The sequence below is a fragment of the Platalea leucorodia genome, assembly GCF_965183815.1.
Source record: "Platalea leucorodia genome assembly, chromosome: 19".
NCBI lineage: Eukaryota > Metazoa > Chordata > Aves > Pelecaniformes > Threskiornithidae > Platalea > Platalea leucorodia.
Window position 1 is genome coordinate 576,051 of NC_138841.1, and position 17,201 is coordinate 593,251.

The following is a 17,201-nucleotide window of genomic DNA, read 5'->3' on the forward strand; positions in this document are numbered from 1 at the left end:
CAGGAGAGGAGCGGGAGGAGCGCGTGGGAAGATGATGGCATCGATGCTGCTGAGGGTGATGGTATGGAAAAAAATGATTCTATGATGTGTAGGGAAGAGCTCGGGATGGCAAATGTGCCCAGGGCAGAGGGGCTGGGCTGACCATGCTGGGTGGCAGCGCCCGTGGGTGCTGAGGGGGTCCCATCCACACTGCGGCTGGTTGCAGAGCCCAAGTGCAGGAGGGGTAGAGCCCCTTGGGGAAAAGCAAAGGGCAAAGCCTGTAGCCATTTCCCTGCTTTGGCATGTCTTGTTTTCGGCCGTCTTCGCCAGGCAGCTGCTTTGCTGCCTGGGCTGGGGTCTGCTGCTTGCACCAAGCCCTCCTCATCCTCCGGCTGGGTGCAGCTCCTGCCGGCACCATGCAAGGCTGGATGTTGTGCATTCCCCATCCCTCATCTGCTTCTGCCTCTCTCCAGGAAGGGGTGGATGGGGACCATCCCCAGCAGGATCCAAGCCGGTCCCCGCCATCCCAGGCTGGGCACGAAGGTGCTTCCAGCAGCATTGGGCTGCGGTGGGTCCTTCTCTGAGCAGCGGTGGATTTTAGGGCCATCTCACCCTGGATCTGGTGTGCGCTGGATGACTGCCCTCGCAAAGGGCGATGCTGCTCCCTGCAGCACACACGGGGCATCGGCTTGGGAGCCTCCACCCGCTCCAGACACCTGGGCAGCCCAGCCATGAGGAGGAGGAGGAAGCTGAGGAGATGCCACCAAGCTCCATGGCAGGGCTGGTCCCACCTCACCTGGGCCCCTCAATCTGCCACCAGCCCTGCCTGTGAGCAGGGACCTGCCCGTGGATGGGGCCGGCCACCTGCGGGGCAGGGGGAGACGTTCGTCCCCTTCCTTTGGGGAGGGAGGATGAACCGGGGAGAACAACATGGAAACACCAAAAAAATAGGAGTTCAGACTCCAATCCCTCTCATTTTTTTGGGGTGAATTTGATTGGTCCCAGGAGCTTCAGCACTGTGCATTTCAGAACAGTTCCAGCCAATCGGAAGGCGGCTCATGATTTCAGTATCTTTAAAAACCAACCAATCAGGAGCTCTCACTGGTTGGGCTTTAAGATCTTGAGGTATCGGCTTTTCGCTTGGAAAAAAATCAACTAACGTAGACGAACAGACAACGTCATCTTTCGCTTCACGTTATCTTAGAAGAAGAAAGCGACTATGCAAAATACTCTTCAGAGACAACTCTTAAAAAAATAAAAGCTTGGTCGGAAAATATGTCTGAATCTCTAACTGTGAGGAGTGACCAGACGGCAAAATGGCTGGTTGGCTGGTGGAGAGATGGAGACAACGGAGGGTGGATTTATCTGCTGACGGCGATGAGGAGCACACCACAAGACTTAGATTGCCTCCACGTAGTTGGCGGGGTAGAGACCTAGCTGCCCGTTGTCCAAGCGCCCTTTGCACCATCCTTGCTCATCTTCTTCACCGAGTTTGGTTAGTTCATCACCTGGAGGGGAAAGTGGGGAGGGGAGAGCTCATTGCAGGTGTTAGAGTCTCTTCTGTCCCCTCATTTCTCCCCTGGACAGAGCTGCTGGGGGTTTCTAGGGCTGATCCTTAGCACTCAGGTTTATAGGGTAGAAAGGCAAGGGGCAACCCATGAGACCTCATGCACCCCATCCCAACATCTCTCCAGTCCCACACGGGTTTGAGCTCAGCTTGTGCCCTCCTCTTTCTGCCAGTTCAACATTTTGAAGGGCTGGAATAAGCAGAAATTATTTGAGGGATTTTACACCAAAAAGCAGAGCAGCGTGGGACCCACAACTCCAGCAGACGAGCCCTGGCTGACCCGGCACCAGTGATGGACCGTACCTGCTTTGAAGCTGAGCTCATCCTGCTCCTGCCCATCGTAGTCGTACAAAGCCCGCACCCGCACGCCCTTCCCCACGGACTCCTCGTCGAAGGGGTTGGTGCCGCCGTTGGCCTCGCTGGTGTTGAAGGAGTTGCTGCCTTCGTCGTCGGACCACTCGGCGCTGTAGGTCTGCCCGCGGTCATGGCTGCTCACACTGGGGTGGGGAGGAAGGAGGGAGAGGGGCCATCAGAGCGGGCGAGGGGGCAGCGGGGTGGGCAGGCACCATGTGCCACGGACACCTGGGAGGATGCTGCGGCTTTCCCGAGGTTACAGGGGAGCGGGGACTGCAGCGAGCAGGATCCCCAGCTAATGACGTGTCCAGCAAGACACAGAGGGAGGACAGAGAAGAGTGGTGGCTGTCACCGAGGACATCCCGCACTCCCTTGGGAGTCCCCACAGCACTGGGAATGTTTGCACAGGCAAATGCTGTGTCTTTCCCGTGGCATCTCCCCTCCCCACTGGCCCTCACCTCCCACGCTCGCCCGCCGGTGCCCCTGTCTCGCCCACGCTGCTGGCGTTGGTCAGGGTCACCCCCTCGCCCTTCTTCTGCTTCTCCTTCCGTGTTATCGTGTGCGTCAGGTCCGGGTTCCACTCCTGCAAGCACAGAGCAACTGGCCCCTGAGCACCCAGCTGCCCCATGGGGCTGCCAGCACCCAGCTGGGGTGCCCAGCCTCACCTCGAACTGGGGCCAGTTCATGGGCATCCCAGGGCCACTGGTGCTGCGGAACCACCGCAGATCCTCCTGTGCGTCCGAGAGGCGGATGGTCTGCTCCAGCTCCCGGTAGACGTTGGCGTAGCTGCGAGGAGAGGCACGGGTTGGGGTGCTGCAGGTGGGGGCGGGTCCCCGCAGGGTGCCCCAGGGCTGGGGTGGGACAGGGACATGCCCAGGTTGTGTCACCTCCTACGAGGCACAGGAGGGTGCCAGGCTCCCACACAGCCCTCCTGCCACTCTGGCACCTCTTAGTGACCATCGTGTTGGCCAGAAACCCCTCTCCCTTGTATTGCAGGGGATGGGTTGTCCTGGAAGCACTCGGTCCCTCCAGGGCTTGGTTTGCTTTCCAGGCAGCACAAGGAGACCTTATGTGGGCACTTTCTGCCCAGCCAGTGCAGGAGGCACCTACCTGTTGCTCTCGGCCAGGTTCAGGTGCCTCTTGATGTCCAGGAGCACTTCCTTGAGGAAGTTGAGCCTCTTCTCCTCAAACTGCTGGCACTGCTCAAAGACCTGCTCCATGCTCTCGATGTACTGCGGGGTGCACTTGTTCAGCTCGTCCAGCACCTTCTCGTACTTCTCCTGAGTCTGCAAAGGTGCAGGAGGGTACCTTGGTTATACCTCGAGCACCTCAGAGGCCCTTTCCAGGTGCTGAGAGGGTCTGGTTTGTGGGCCACCACGCTGGGGAGCCCAGATTGAGCCAAGAGCCTCTGTGGGTGAAATCAGTCTTGTTGCTGGAGAGATTTTGCCCCAGTAACAGGGGTAAATCTCTGCCCTGCTCACACTCCCCTGAGCACTGCCTGCAAGTCCTCAACCTTTCTACAGGAGCATAGGGATGGGAAAATGGGAATGAATGAGGGGAAACGGGGCGTGATGGCCATTTCCACTGGTTTTCCCTGCCCGATGCCTCGTGAGCCCAGAGCAGGGCAGCGGCTCGCACCTTTTGCACATCTTGCTTGCACTTTTCCACTTTGTCCTGGAGCTTCTTCTGCTGCTCGGGGGTGTTGGACTGCTCTGCCTTGCTGTTGGCTTCCCGGGTCATTGCCAGCTTCTCTTCCTTACATGCCAGGTGGTAGGCTTTCTTGGCTGTCTCCAGCTGTGGAGAGGAGAGAGAAGGGACATCAGAGTGGCAGTCACAGCCCCCTGCCCATCCCTCTGCCTGCAGGGAGCTGCCACCCGGCTCTCCCAGCCTGGACTGGGCGCCCAGAGCTGGAGCTGGGAGATGGCATGGGTGCCCCAGGACATGCTGCACTTCTCTCACCTCCTTGAGCTTCTTGGCCCAGGGCTTCTGGGCTTTCCGGAAGCCGTCCTCAGCCTCCTTGGCCTCCTTGAAGCCTCCCATGATCTGCTTGTGGTAGGCATCCTTCTGCCAGTTCTTGACCTTCTCGAAGTCGTCATTCAGCAGGCTGTTCTTCACCTCCTGGTGCAGCTCACTCACCTTGTCCGCCTCTGTCATGATGGCACCCCACGCCTTCTCCAGGCTGCCGTACTGGGGACCTGGCAGGCAGAGGGGACAGCTGGGTGTCACTCCACAGCCCCTACCCCCTCCACCTGTACCAGGTGAAGCTGTGGTGGTGCACGGGGACCCATGGGACCCAGGTGTCCTGGCAGGAGCCTCCCGCTGGAGAAGCCATGGTACCTTTCTCGATGAGCTGCCTCCACCGCTTGGACCAGTCGGTGAGCTGCTGGGCGTAGGACTTCTCGATCTTGGCCCGCTCGTGCATGCAGTTCATAAGGTCATTGCAGAGCCGATGCCCGTCATCAATCCTCTTCACCGTGCGCTTGTAATTCCCCACCTGGGACAGGGACGGGGATGGGGATGGGGACAGACAGGCGTGGGAGCTGTGGCCGGGCTGCGTGGCTCAGCCCCAGTTGGCCTGGGTGGGGATGGGGTGAGCACGAGGGACTTTGGGGTTGCAGGGATGCAGCTTTTGTTTTGGCGCTGCTCAACCCCAGCTCCTTTTGGTCCCCTCCATCGCTCTGCGCCCCTCGAGGACAGCCAAGGTTGAGACCTCCAACAGAGCCAGCTGGGACACCCGAGCCACCATGGCAGGGATGCCCGCAGGCATGGCTTGCTGTGGGAGGGGAGGGCAACACCATCCCCCCCGGCCTCGGGGACACCCTGGGATGCAGTGACGGTGGCAGGGGCCCCACGGGAGGAGAGGGCGGCCAGGACTCACCTCCCAGAAGCTGTCCGTTGTTTCCTCTGCGGCTGCCGCCGACTCGTCGTAGGAACCAGACATGGCTCCTGGCGCTGCCTCAGGCGTCAGTGCGGGCGCTGGGTGGCTCTTGGGCAAGCACCAGCCTCATGCACTGAGGGGAGAAGAGAAGGGAATCATGGGGGGGGAGTGAGCAGGGGACCCCCATCCCTCCTGCCCGCAGCACTGCAGGACAAGCATGCAGCTGCAGGGGATGGGGATGGTGCCCATTCCAGCTCCGGACCCACAGAGCCCTCCAGTGCCCCCACGCACCACCCCAAGGTGCCATCCAAACCCCCCCAAAGCCAGCTGAGCTGGGAGGGAGGACCGTGGCGAGCAGCACGGTGGGGAGCTCACCGGCGAGCTCACCGGCCAGGGGCTTGGCTTGGCACCGTGTGTCCCTGGGGAGCTGCGGCGTGGGGTGAGAGGCTGTGGCAGGGCCAGGGGGGATGAGCTGCCCAAAGAAATTCTCGTCCTGATATTCCACCCTAATCCATCCTGCTCTTCAGAGAAACGGCATCCCCGGAGCATCACGTGGCCCCGCTGCGCGGCTTAACCCTTTGCCGCTTTGCCGAGAGCTGCAGCTGGGGATGGGGCTGGGGGCTGATGGGCGGCACCACATGGGGATGGAAAGGGGACCGCGGTGGCCAGGAGCATCCTTGTCATACCCTTCCTGCCCCAGCTCCGGTCAGCACTACCATGGGGAAGCACTGGGCCTGTCCCACATGGCATCTGCCACTGGGATGGGGACAAAGTGGCCACGAACTGCCCCAGTTTCCTCCTGCCCCATCCCCAAAAGGGCTGTGGGAGCAGGATGTGGCAGTGAACCCCGTGCACCACCACTTCTCTGGGGAGGTGGAGCAGGCAACAGACCTGGCTGCCTGCATCCCACCCCACACCTGGGAGAGGGCAATGGGTTGGGAGGGCAAGGCTGGGGGGCGTAGGGTCCTGGTGCCCCAGTGCCCACCCATGGGGAACAGTTGGTGGGTGCAGGCGTGCTCCAGCTGTGCACACAGCTGGCCCCGAGAAGCCCTTAAGCCGGGGCAGGGAGGCAGCAGGGCACGGCCCCGGGAGGATGGGGGGCTGAAACGGTTACTGGAGCGTGGCGCAGGGCTCACTGTGCTGGAACTAACAGGGCCTGGCAGGGATTTAGTGATATAACCAGGGAGGCACCAATCCCCGCCGCCCTCCCCAGCCAGTTAAAAATAAACGCGTGACTGTCCCTTGCTCAGCTGCCGAGACGCAGATGGATGGGGAACCGCGGCAGTGCGCAGCGCAGCCAGCACCGTCCCCCCGCAGCCGGCAGCACGCGGCGCCCACGCCTGCCTGGCACCCACAGCATGACCACAGCCCTCCCCACCCATGAAAGCGCCCAACCTGAACACCCACAGGCTGCCCCAGTGCGCCCACAGCGCTGGCAGAGCAGCCAGTGGCACAACCCCCAGGGGACCTCGCAGGGTGTCATGTGTGGCTGTCTCTCCTGCAAACCCCAGGCACAGTGCAGCACTCAGCACCGGGAGCTTTGCTTGTGCCTCTGGTCTCTGGCTCTTCGTTTTGTTGCGGAGGCTGCACTGGCACAGCAAGGGCATCCTTGTGGTGACAGCCCCAGCCCTGCTCAAGGCCAGGGCAGCGACCCCAGGGAGGGAGCACACCCATGGCTGGGGGTACCCTGGGACCCGCGGGCACATGAGCCAGCCCCAGCTGCCCCCACCAAGCTGCCAGCAGCCCAGGCCGTGGGGCACTGTGGGACGTGGCTGCTGCAGCTCCCGCTCCTCGCCGTTACCTGGTCTGAGCCGCAGCCTGGGGGTTATTTTTGGCTCTGCATCACTTCCCAGCTAACGCTGCCGCCTTGTTGCCGCTCTCCTGCCATGCACCTGCGTGCACGACCATCCTTGCACGCCCACGCATGCGTGTGTGCCCCCTGCCATGCTGGGCCGCCCTGGCTGCCTGCGCAGCACACGCCAGCCCCACGCTCACCGCCCTGGCCCCGCCAGCGCAGCCCATCGCTTTGCATCAAGGCGGCGGGCGTGATGCCCAATGCCCGCAGTGCCGGTGGCTGAGCCGAGCCGCGGCGTGGCGAGGTGCCAGCCCCAGCCACGTGCTGCTACTTGGGCACCCTTGGCCGAGGGGGGCTCCGCTTCACACCCCCCCCCCAGCCCCACACTTCCACGAAGCTGCCAGGGAGAAGCCGCATAGCCTTTGGCATCGAGCAACGGTGAAGTTTGTCCCAGCTCCTGCCCCCGCATATGCCCTTGGGTTGCTCCCACAGCAGCCACCCCCCTGTATCTCTCGCCTCATCAACCTGCTTGGTGCTGAGCACGGCTGCAGCTCATCTCACCCACCAGGCAGCTCCTGCCACTGCCGGCATTGCAGGGGGGTCTCTGCCCTCCCTGAGGGCCGGGGACGTGGCCGCCGACCCTGCGCAGGCAGGAGGCTGCTGCAATGCAGAGGGCTGGTGCTGCCGACACTGCGGGCACGGGCAGCTGCCTGTGCTCCCACAGCCGGCCGCCCAGGCTGGCAGCGCCCTGGCCCCACGCAGGCAGAGACAGCCTGATTTTGCTGTCCCCTGCCCGTGGCAGAAGAGCCCAGGTGCCCGGAGGGGCTGCAGAGCTTTGGGCCAGTGCTGCTCCAGCATCCACACTGGCTGCTTGCCTGCCTCCTGGGGCTCCCCAGGGCCCGGGAAGGGCGAGAGGGACAAGCCGGGTCCCCCGGGGGGCCAGCTGAGCCCCTGACTCTCCCCACTCTCTTGGCCTTTGCCAGAGCTTTGCCTTTGCTGTAACATCACCATTAAATGTGCAACCCCCGGTGCAGCAGCCTCAGGGTGTGCTATCGGATGGGGGTGCCCCATCCTGGGCTCTGGGGTCCCCAGTGAAGTGCCAGGCACCAGCCCCAGCCCCGGGGAGAGGTGGCAGGTCGCTCTGCCTCCAGGATTTTTGGCTGCCCTGGCCCCAGCACCTCTGCTGCAGCCAAAAAGCAGGTGATGGGTCGTGATACAGGGAACAGGCAGCTGCCTGCCTGTGTCCCCATCCTGCCTGCCTGCACATCGGCTGAGCCCGGTGGGGACCAAGGGCCCGGAGGGGCTGCAGAGCCTCCAGGTGTGGGTTGTCCTGCTGCAAAGAGCCCTTTGCCAAGGCAGGATGGTGGCGGATGCACTGCAAGGAGGGGAGCGGAGCACAGAGCGAGCCTGTGTCCCTGTCCCCATCCCTGTCCCCATCCTGTCCCGGGGCAGGGGGTTCACACTCATGGTAAACGGGAGAGGGCCGGGTGCGAGCCCTGCTGCGGGAGTGAGAGCGCTAACGGGGCTGGGAGGGGAGTCGGTGACTAATTATTGGTGAAAGCATCCAGGGAAGGGGGAAGCCATGCTGGCAGCTGCGCTCGATCTGCGGGAATCAGAGCAAGCAGGGGTCTCCCTGTCACCAACCCTGAGCACAAACCAATGCAACGTGCGACGTTTCCCTGGTGCAAACCCCTTCTGCAACCGCAGCATCCTGACACGGAGCCGCAGCCCAGCCTGAGCCGAGGTCAGCGGGGACCCTTGTTTGCCGGAGCACGGGAGCTGGGGACAGGATGGTAATTTGCTGCACACTGTTGCCTTGTAGTTACCCGGGGGCTCCTGGCAGTAAAGCCGAAGCTCAGCAATTGGAAAGGACCCAATGGTCTGAGCTGGTTTTATTGCAATTAAACGCCGGGACTGACCTGGCCTGTCAAATCAAACAGTCCATGGGGCTGCAATACGAAATAGTTGCTATGTTTTGCCTCCTTTTGTAAGCACACAAGGCTGAGGATGAGTGCAGGGGCTTAGGGGGAGGGAGTCAAGCTGGGGTTTGGGTTTTTGGCCGCGGGGAAGGTCATTTGCTCTCCCTTATCTCGGCATGAGGCTGGTCGAGGCTCTGTCGGGGAGTGCAGCACCAAATGCCACCGTGACGCACCACTTCCATCGCCACATGAAAACCACTCGCAGCAAAGACAAATGGACTAGAAGCGGCCGAGGAAGCCCAGGGCAGCATCGTGAGCAGAGCCCAACAGCCCACAAAGCCTCTGGGGAGCCCAGCAGCAGCGTCTCCCACTGTGCCGCAACGGCTCCAAGGCTGCCGCGCTGCTGCATCGGCCACCAGCAGTACCTGACCTCAGCACCGCATCCAGCACAGGCACCGATGCCCACGTGCTGCTCCTGCTATGGCAAAGTACGGGGGGGTGAGATGCCCCCGGCATGATGGCAGGTCCTCAGGCAAAGCCAGTGATGCCGGTGTGCTTTGCAAGGGGCTGGTTTGCTGCTGGTTTGCCGGCTGGTTTGCTGCTCAGCTTTGACCCGGCCGGGTGGCTCTGGGTTTCCCACCAGCGCAGGGCCGATCCGTGCAATCCATGGGGCTGGGGCAGGGAAATGGTCCCATGGGGCTGGCAAGGGTCACGGCCCAGGGAGCAAGGGGGGTGCAGAGGGGTTTGGCTGTGGCATGGCTGAACCGTCCCCCCTCTCCGGAGCCGATGTGGACCCTGCGAGGAAATGGTTAAGCGGGTGCTGCTGATTCACGCTGGCAGACGGCTCTGCACCAGGCACTGGGCGAGGAGGCAGAAGGGGAGCTGGGGCTCTGGGCTGAGCAGCCTGGAGAGGCGTGAGCAGCCTGAACGCGCATCCTCCCCCCTCGTTATCAAACAGAGCCCAGGGCCAGGCGGGAGGTGAGCCTGGGCCCTTTCCAAGCTGCCGGCTCCGTGCGAGCAGGCTGCAAGCAGCTCGTGTCAGGGCCCCATCCTGTATCCCCTGGCAAAACCCCTCCGGCTGCAGCAGGAGTAGAGTTGGAGCCCTAGCGCAAAGAGCCGAACTGGGGCCAGATGGGAGGGGACGGGTGTTCGCTGTACACCGGGTGCTTCTCCGTGGGATTTGGGCCAGGGCAGCGCCATGGGGCTGGCTTGAACCGGGTGCATGTGGTTGCTTGAGCCGTGCACGAGGTGGCTGCGAGGACAGCAGGTCCCCGGAGGTGGCACGAAGGTAACCGTGGGAAACTTCTTCTGGGAGCCACTTTTCCAATGAATCCTGTGCAGGATGCGCGTGCCGCAGCCGCCTTGCTTCAATTAAAGTCATCTGCATCGACTGGGGGGATCTGAGGATTGAAGGGGGGGCGGCTGCAACAGGGACTCGCTGGACCCTGCCAGGTCAGGGCTTGGAGGCTCCCCAAAACCGGAGCATTTGCAAAAGAGGTTCAATGGTCCAGGAACGTTACTGGGAGCCCCATGTCCCACGTGCAGTTGGGAGGACGCCCACCCCGCTGGCTGGGGTGCGGGCCACCTGCCATAGGTGCTGCCAGGTTGCAGTAGCCGTGGGAGACGCATTTGCTCCAAGCCCTGGCAGCAAACGGCTTTGCATTTTGTGTGAGCTCTGCAGAAACCTTCACCTTCCTCCTGCACTCCCCAAAGTTACCCTGCTCAGAGCACAGGACACCCATCAAAGTCTTCTAGGGATTTTACGAGCCTTGTGCAAAGATTTCTGGAAATATGCATGGCATTTGCAGATAACGCAAATGTTTCTCTCCAGGGAAGCTTGCAGCCCTGCTCAGGTACAGCGGATGTGCCAGGAATGTGGATAGCCACCACGGCGGGGTGCAGAAGCAGGATTGTCAACCCCGTGCATGTGCTCAGGCCTGGGGAAGGGAGACGGGGCTGAGCCTCAGCTTGTGGGGTTTCGACTTGCCTTACAGCTCTGCAGGTTTTCTCAGCCTGCCGCCTTAGCTCGCTGCTGTAAACAAAGATGCTCCGACTCTTGAGCGGGGATTTTTGTGGTCCCAGGAGCAGGGTTTAGGCAGAAATCCAAATATGAGGTTTGCAATTAAGCCGCCAAGTAGCAAACAACGGTGGTGGAGGTTACGGCGGTGCCGTCCCCTTGCTTCTGCATCAAGGAAGGGGGAAGCCAGAGCATCAGCGCTGGCACGGGGGTCCCGTCCCCTGCACCTTGGTGGGACGGACCTGGGGCTGGTGGTGACGGGAGGCAAATGGGGCTGCTGGGAGCAGGGCGATGTGGAGGGACAGCGGGATTTTAGCTGTCTGTGCTGGAGGAAGGAGACTCGGAGCCAGAGGGGGCTCAGAGAGGGGGTAGGAAAGCAGGGAGATGGCGGGGGGAGAGCAAGGGGGAAAAGCTGGGGAGACAACGGGAAAAGGAGGGGCTTCAGTGACGGGGTGAGGCACTCATTTGGGCAGGGGGACAGCGATGAGATGGACAGCACAAGTCCCCCCTCATCATTGGCAGCTGGGGAAACTGAGGCACAAACCCGGGAGTGTGGCCGCGTCGCAGAGGGGGTGTCACTTGCCCTGGCACCCCATCGGACGCGGGGGGGGGGGGTGTGAAGGTCATGTCCCCCCGGCCCCCCCCGGCTTGCAGAAGGGATCAGGGACACCGTGTCCTGCCGGGGGGGGTGCAAACCCACGCCATACTGCCTGCTCCTTGCACAGCATCCCCCCCGCCCTCCCCCCAGCCCCGCAAGGGACCCCGGCATCCCGCACCCCCATCCCCACCCGCGCAAAGGCCCCGCGCAGCCCCATCCCCGCAGGGCACCCGGGCAGCAACTGCCCCTTCCCAGGCTGCTCCCGGCAAAGCCCCGCAGGGGCTGGAGCTTACCTGGGCCGGGCGGCGGGGGCCCGGGGGCTCCGCCGGGCGCGGCGGGACGGGCGGGATGCGCTGCGCTCCGCTCCGCTCCGCTCCGCACCAGCCGTGCAGCGGCGGCGGCGCGCACGGCCGCGGGCACGCGCCCTGCCTGCAGCCGCCCGTTGCCATGGCAACCGGGGGATGGAGCCGCTGCCTGCAAAGGTTGCAAAAATCATCCGGGGGGGGATGGACACCCCCCCACCCCGCCTTGGCCTGCTGCCCCTGTGGGTCTGCACCCACCCCGGGGTGCTGCCACCCCTTCCAGCCCCCCGCTGCCGCCCCCACCGGGGCCGTGCCGAGACCCTCGCCCAGGGCACGGTCCCCAGGCACCTGCCCCCGGTGCCAGGTGGGTGCTCAGCACCCATCGGACAGGGCTGCCCCACTGCACGGGGTGCCGCGGCCCGGGGCATGGGGACAGGGGAGATGGTGGGGTGCCGGGAGCCTGCGGCCGGGTGCATGTGGGCGTCTGGCCCCAGTGGCCCTGCCTGCCGCTGCGGGGCTCTGTTAGGGCCACAAAGGGGCTCCTTCCCCCTTAGGCTGTGCTGCTGGGAGGCTCTTTGGGGAGCTGAGTGAGGATACACTGGAAGTCCTCATCCTGCTGCTCCTTGGGTCCTTGTCCCTCCTGCACAGGACGGGACAGAGCAATGCGCTCCCTCCTCTCCTCCCCGGGTGCTCTGTCACCTCCACGGGCCCCGGGAAGGGGCTGCAGGGAGGGGTTTAGGGCTGAGCTGTGGCTTTTGCAGAAATAAACACCCCAAAAACGTCTTTGGAGAGGCAGCCGGTGCCGCCTCCTTGCCAAATGTGCCAGCTGGGGAACAGGCTGGCGGGAGAAGCCAGAACGGTTCTTCCCACCCGGCAGGGCTGGGCTGGGGAAAGCGGGGCTGGGGAAGGGGGTGACAGGGGCTGCACCCCCCTAAGGCTTCTTTGAGGCTGGGAGCCAGGCAGCTCCCTCCCCACCGCCACCTGCCTCGTCCCGAGCCCCAGGGCTTGTGCCCAGGGTCACCGGGGCTTATGACAGGGGCAGGAGCCAGGGGGGAGCAGGAGGCTGGAGCCCTCTGGCCCCACGGCTGGGGCTGTTGGGGAGCCGGGAGGATGCGGGTAGGGGTGGCGACAGGCTCCCCCCCTCTCTACTGCCCGAATGCACCGCGCCTGCCTTTCCCCCCCACTCGTGGGTGATGTCAGGGAAATTAAAAGCCAGCAGGAGACGAGCGCTTCCAGCCCAGTAACCGAAGCCGCCCGCAGAAGCTGCAGTAATGAGGCTGCCAGGCCGCTGCCGCCAGGATCGGGTTGCCCAGAGAATGCGACCCGGTCCCGGGAGGCTCTGCCGGCCTCCGACGCAGGCTCAGCTTTCCCCTAACGAGCGCCTTCGACTGCTTAATGAAGCTCAGTGGGGCTCTCCATCCCGCTCGCCTTCCGGCTCCTTCCAGCTTCGTGCCATCCAAGCGTGTCTTCCCACCTCACGGCCCTGAAATATTTCATGCCCGGCTGCAGCTGGCAGCAGCGTGCGAGACCCAGGAGATCTCATGCTCCCCGATCCCAACAGGGGAGCAGGGATGGGCTGTGGTTCCTGCAGGTGCCAGGGGATCTTTGCCCATTGGCGTTTCAGGGTGAGGAACCAGAGGGTGCTGATCAACTGGGCATCATCCTTGCGTGCAATGAGTTGGCAGTTCTCAGCGCAGGGTTGCTGGAGGCGCTGCCGGGCTGTCCCAGCTGCCTTCTGCCCTGACAGCATCCATGCTGCAGAGGAGCAAATGTTCTTGGCATTAAGCATTGGGTGACAATGCGGGGGGACCTCAATGACTTAGGGGAGCTTCCCAGTGCTAACAGCCCATTGCCACCAGCTTTGTGGCAGATGTGGTCCGTGCAGGTAGGACCAACCCACGTCTCCTTCCCCAGCAGCTTGGGCTGCTCGGTGCTGGTAGCAGGCAGGAGCCCTGCCTCCATAGCACAAGGCTCCCGCAATGACTGTCGTCCGGTTCCTTCACCAAAAACTCAGCCACAACAAACTTTTCCCTGGCTCTCGCCATCCCATCACTTACTGTTTCCTGCGGTAAGTCATTTCCCCTCCTGTAAAATGAGTTTCCTTGTGGGAACCAGCGGCCAGTATTGGCAGGAAATAAGCCCTGATTTATCGGGCCACTTGCCGCTCTGAAATTACGGCTCTTCGAGTGCCACAGCAAACTGAGAAGCAGAGCAAATTAGCCCACACCGTGCTCTCGTGGCTGCCAGCAGCCTGCCTGTGCAGCGAGCTGCTGCGGGCAGGAGAGGAGGGAAATGCCACCAGCTATCAGCCGCTCTGCCCATCACCCGGCCACGCATGCCAGCCTTTGCACGAATAAGGGGGGGATTTCCAAGCGTGGCCTGCTCCCGTCTGCCTCCCTAGCAAGGAAAGGAAAACGCATTTCCTAAATCATGGCAGAGCCCCCAGTTATGGTGCTCTCTGCTGAGCCAGTTGGCGCTGGGAGCAATGGAAGAGCCCCCGGCCCATGGGTGCTGCAGGGAAGGCAGCTTGGGGATGGGGGCAGAGAGGGGTCCCGGCATCCCGGTCATCCCGAGCCGGTCCCTGGCCTCCCGCTGCCCTTTCCCGCTGGATGCCAGGGGCAGAGAGGAGCAGGAACTGGGGCTCGTAGGGCCGGATGGGGCCAGTGCCCCCGCGCTCGCCCCATGCCCAGGCTGCGCCCCCGCCGCGGATGTGCTGCCGGTCCCAGGAGCCCTCTCGGGCTTGCTGGGAGAATGCAAGCACAGGGCTATTTTGCATCTCTAATTAGCAGTGGAGGATAATTGGCTGCTCTGCAGCAGTTACGCAGAAAGGCAGCCATTGTGGAGGGCCTCGGTGCGGGGCAGGTGCTGCCAGAAATCCAGCTCCCACAAAAACAATCCCCTTCTTGTCTGCTCACGACTGGCCCTGGGGGCATCCTCCGAGCCCTTCCGGGGAAGGGGCTGGGGACGGGACATAAAGGCTCCATTTTTCCTGGGAAACTGCGTGGAGCTCGGTGCAGGCAGCTGCCTGGGAGGAGCCCGTTTGTATTGCCCATGGCCACAGCGACGGCGATGCTGGGGCCTCGCTGCCTCCTTCCCCCCGTGCTGTGCCACGCTGAGGGCAGCCGGATGCCGGCTCGGCCCCTCTGGGAAGCTGCCGGCTGGATGCGGCCTCTCCTTCTCCCATCTGACTCATCTGCAGAAGCACGGCAGGATCCTGTGTTTGCCTTCAAGGTGTTGCACAAACACCAGCCGGGCTGGCCGCCCTGCGGGGACAAAGTCTGTCCCTGGGCAGAGCCGCTTGCCGAGTTCTCCTCCTCCTGCCGAGCTGTGCTGGAGCAGCCCAGCTCCATCCCAGCTCCATCCCGGCCCCGGCAGCATCACCTCCCAGCACGGCCAGGGGGACCAGCGGGGTTGGGGACACAGGATTTCCAGCAATGGGGATCTCACACACAGACAAACCCAGGCTTTGGCTCGCTGCAGGACATGGCTCTGGTGCAGACTCACTTTGCCAGCGCTGATGTTCCCTTCCCTTTCCCGCCCTGCCCCTGTGCACGTCACTAATCGATGCCTGCCAGCCGCCTGGGCTTGCCTTCCTCAATCCTTTTACAGTTAAATCCAGCTCCCGTCCTGCTGCAGCCCCTCCGGTGGCCATGCACCCTGGGGAGAGGTGGGAGAGGAGGGGGCCAGTGCCGGCTGGGGGGGTCATGGATTGGTGCAGACCCCAGGGCAGGGTCAGCACCATCAGCAGCGGTCAAGATGGTGGCTGATGAATTCCCCAGTTTTCTCTGGGCTCCTGCAAAGGGAACACAAAATCCCAGGAGGTAGGAAGGACCCTCAGGGCTTCAGCCAGGGTTTTGGGGTCAGGCGTGATGGAAACCGCAGTGTGGCACCGAGTCCTTGTTTGGGGCCAGCGGTGCGGTCTCCCGGCCAGGCCAGCTGTGCTGCGGCAATGGACTTGCCCTGAATATTTGGCTTAGGGATGGGGTTTGCCCAGGGAAGGTGGCGCAGGGGTCGAGGGAAGCGGCAGCAGCCTGAGAGGCTGCCAGGGAAGCTCTAATCCGTTTAGCAAAGCGTTTGCTTTGCCATTTCCAAGGCAGGCGCAAGAGCAGCAAAGAGGAGATGCAGGCAGCGCGGCAGGACAAAGCAGGCAAGGGCAGCTCTCCTGCTCCGTGGGATGAGCTGGGGGATGCGTTTCTCCCAGGGGTTGCTGCAATTGCTGCAGCATCCCGGGGGCTGCCCTGCAGCAGGGGGTTTCCTCCCCCCCAGCTCCATCCCTGCTCTCCCAGGGAAGAAGAAACGAGGCAATAAAGTGGTAGCAAAGCCCCAGGATGGCACCAGGCAGCTCCAGGCGCCTTGGGACATGCTGCATCAGCCTCCGGCTCCGCCCGGGCAGCCTGAAATGCGTAGGCACAACCCCCGGGTGGGTGCGAGCCTCCCCCAGCCCCGTGCACCCCGCAGGGACCCCGCTGCTCCCTCTGCCTTCCTGGGGCAGGCAGTGGTCCCTCCAACTGCCCTGCTCACCCTAGCGCAGCCCCAAAAATCACAGCTCTATTGCCCCGTGTGCCGCCAGAGCTCACACCCGGGGGGCAAATGTGGGCTGGAGGGGGGAGCATTGGCCCCTGCCTGCAGCTGGGAAGGCAGAGCCCCCCGGTAGCGCCCAGGCTCAGCCTAAGCTGCCTTGCAGAGCCTCAGCTCCCTGCCAGCTGCTCGGGCGTTGCGGTGCCTGGCCGTGCCCAGCCGTGCCTGTACGGCTGCCGGGATTAGGGAGCTCCGGGGGGGACTCTGCCCTGAGGGGCTCTGCCCTGAGCTTGGCCCCAGAGCGCCCAGGAGGTGGGCAGGGGCTGCCGGCACAGGCGAAATCCCTTCGACCGCAGCGCTTGAAGCAGGAGCCTGTGTTTCTTACTGGGTAAGACGACGCCAAACACATCCCAGGGAGGCGGGGGGGAAGATGAGCACGGTTGCTGCTGGCCCCCCAACTGCAGGCTGTGATCCCAGCTCTCCCTTATGCATCCAAGGGGGGCTGGAGGGACCCCGTGCCTGGAGCTAAGAGCAGCTGATCCACCAGCCTGGCAGGGCAAGCGTGGCCCTGGGGCATCCCTGGCCCCGTGGCCAGTGTGTGGGGCCAGCAGCCCTCCCCCCAGAAGCCCCCGTGCAGCGGTTAGCAGGGTGGGCTATGGGGGCAATGGGCACAGCGTGCAGAGCGGGGCTGTGCGAGGGCTGGCACGTGCTGCATCCCACCAGCCCCACGGTGCCACGTCTCATGAGCCCCCAGAAGCTCTGCCCCCACCAGACTCCTGCTGGAGCCCTGCCGCTTGCTGCCACTTCACACCAGACTCCAGCTCCCCCGGGAGGTGCAGGCATCTGGGCAGGGACCTGCGGGACCCACACTGCCTTCCCACCCTGCCAGAGACGCCGCGAGGCCAGCAAAAAATGGGTGAACCCAAAATCTGGGGGGGAACCCAAGGCAGATGGTGAGCCCTACTCGGCACAATCTGGCAGAAGTTGGAAATCACGTAAAATGGGTCAGGGAGCTGCTCTGCTGAAGCAGGGTTCATTTCCCAGCAAGCAACCACCAGCACGGGGCGGGGACCCATTTCAAACCCACCACAGCTGGGGACCACCGGAGGGGACTCGGGGTGACAGCAGTGTCACAGCACACCGAGCCCCGGCATCCCATCTGCCACCTGGGGACACCGTCACCGTCACCTGCCATATGCCGGCACCCCTCGCCACAGCAAGCCCCGGCCAACCCACCGACGCCAACCTCCCGCCTCGCCGGGAGCCGGGTCAGC

General features: G+C 63.4%; 1 protein-coding gene across 1 annotated transcript; it reads right to left on the reverse strand.

Annotated features, from left to right (window-relative positions):
- Positions 1–1,377: 1,377 nt before the first annotated feature.
- Positions 1,378–4,841, reverse strand: PACSIN1 (protein kinase C and casein kinase substrate in neurons 1; the record flags this gene model as incomplete). The annotated part of the gene is made up of 9 exons (XM_082329986.1): positions 1,378–1,487; positions 1,850–2,043; positions 2,359–2,483; positions 2,566–2,686; positions 3,011–3,186; positions 3,539–3,694; positions 3,860–4,095; positions 4,238–4,394; positions 4,779–4,841. The coding sequence occupies 9 exons, from the start codon at positions 4,839–4,841 to the stop codon at positions 1,378–1,380; spliced, it is 1,338 nt and encodes a 445-aa protein (XP_082186112.1).
- Between the last annotated feature and the right edge of the window lie 12,360 nt (positions 4,842–17,201).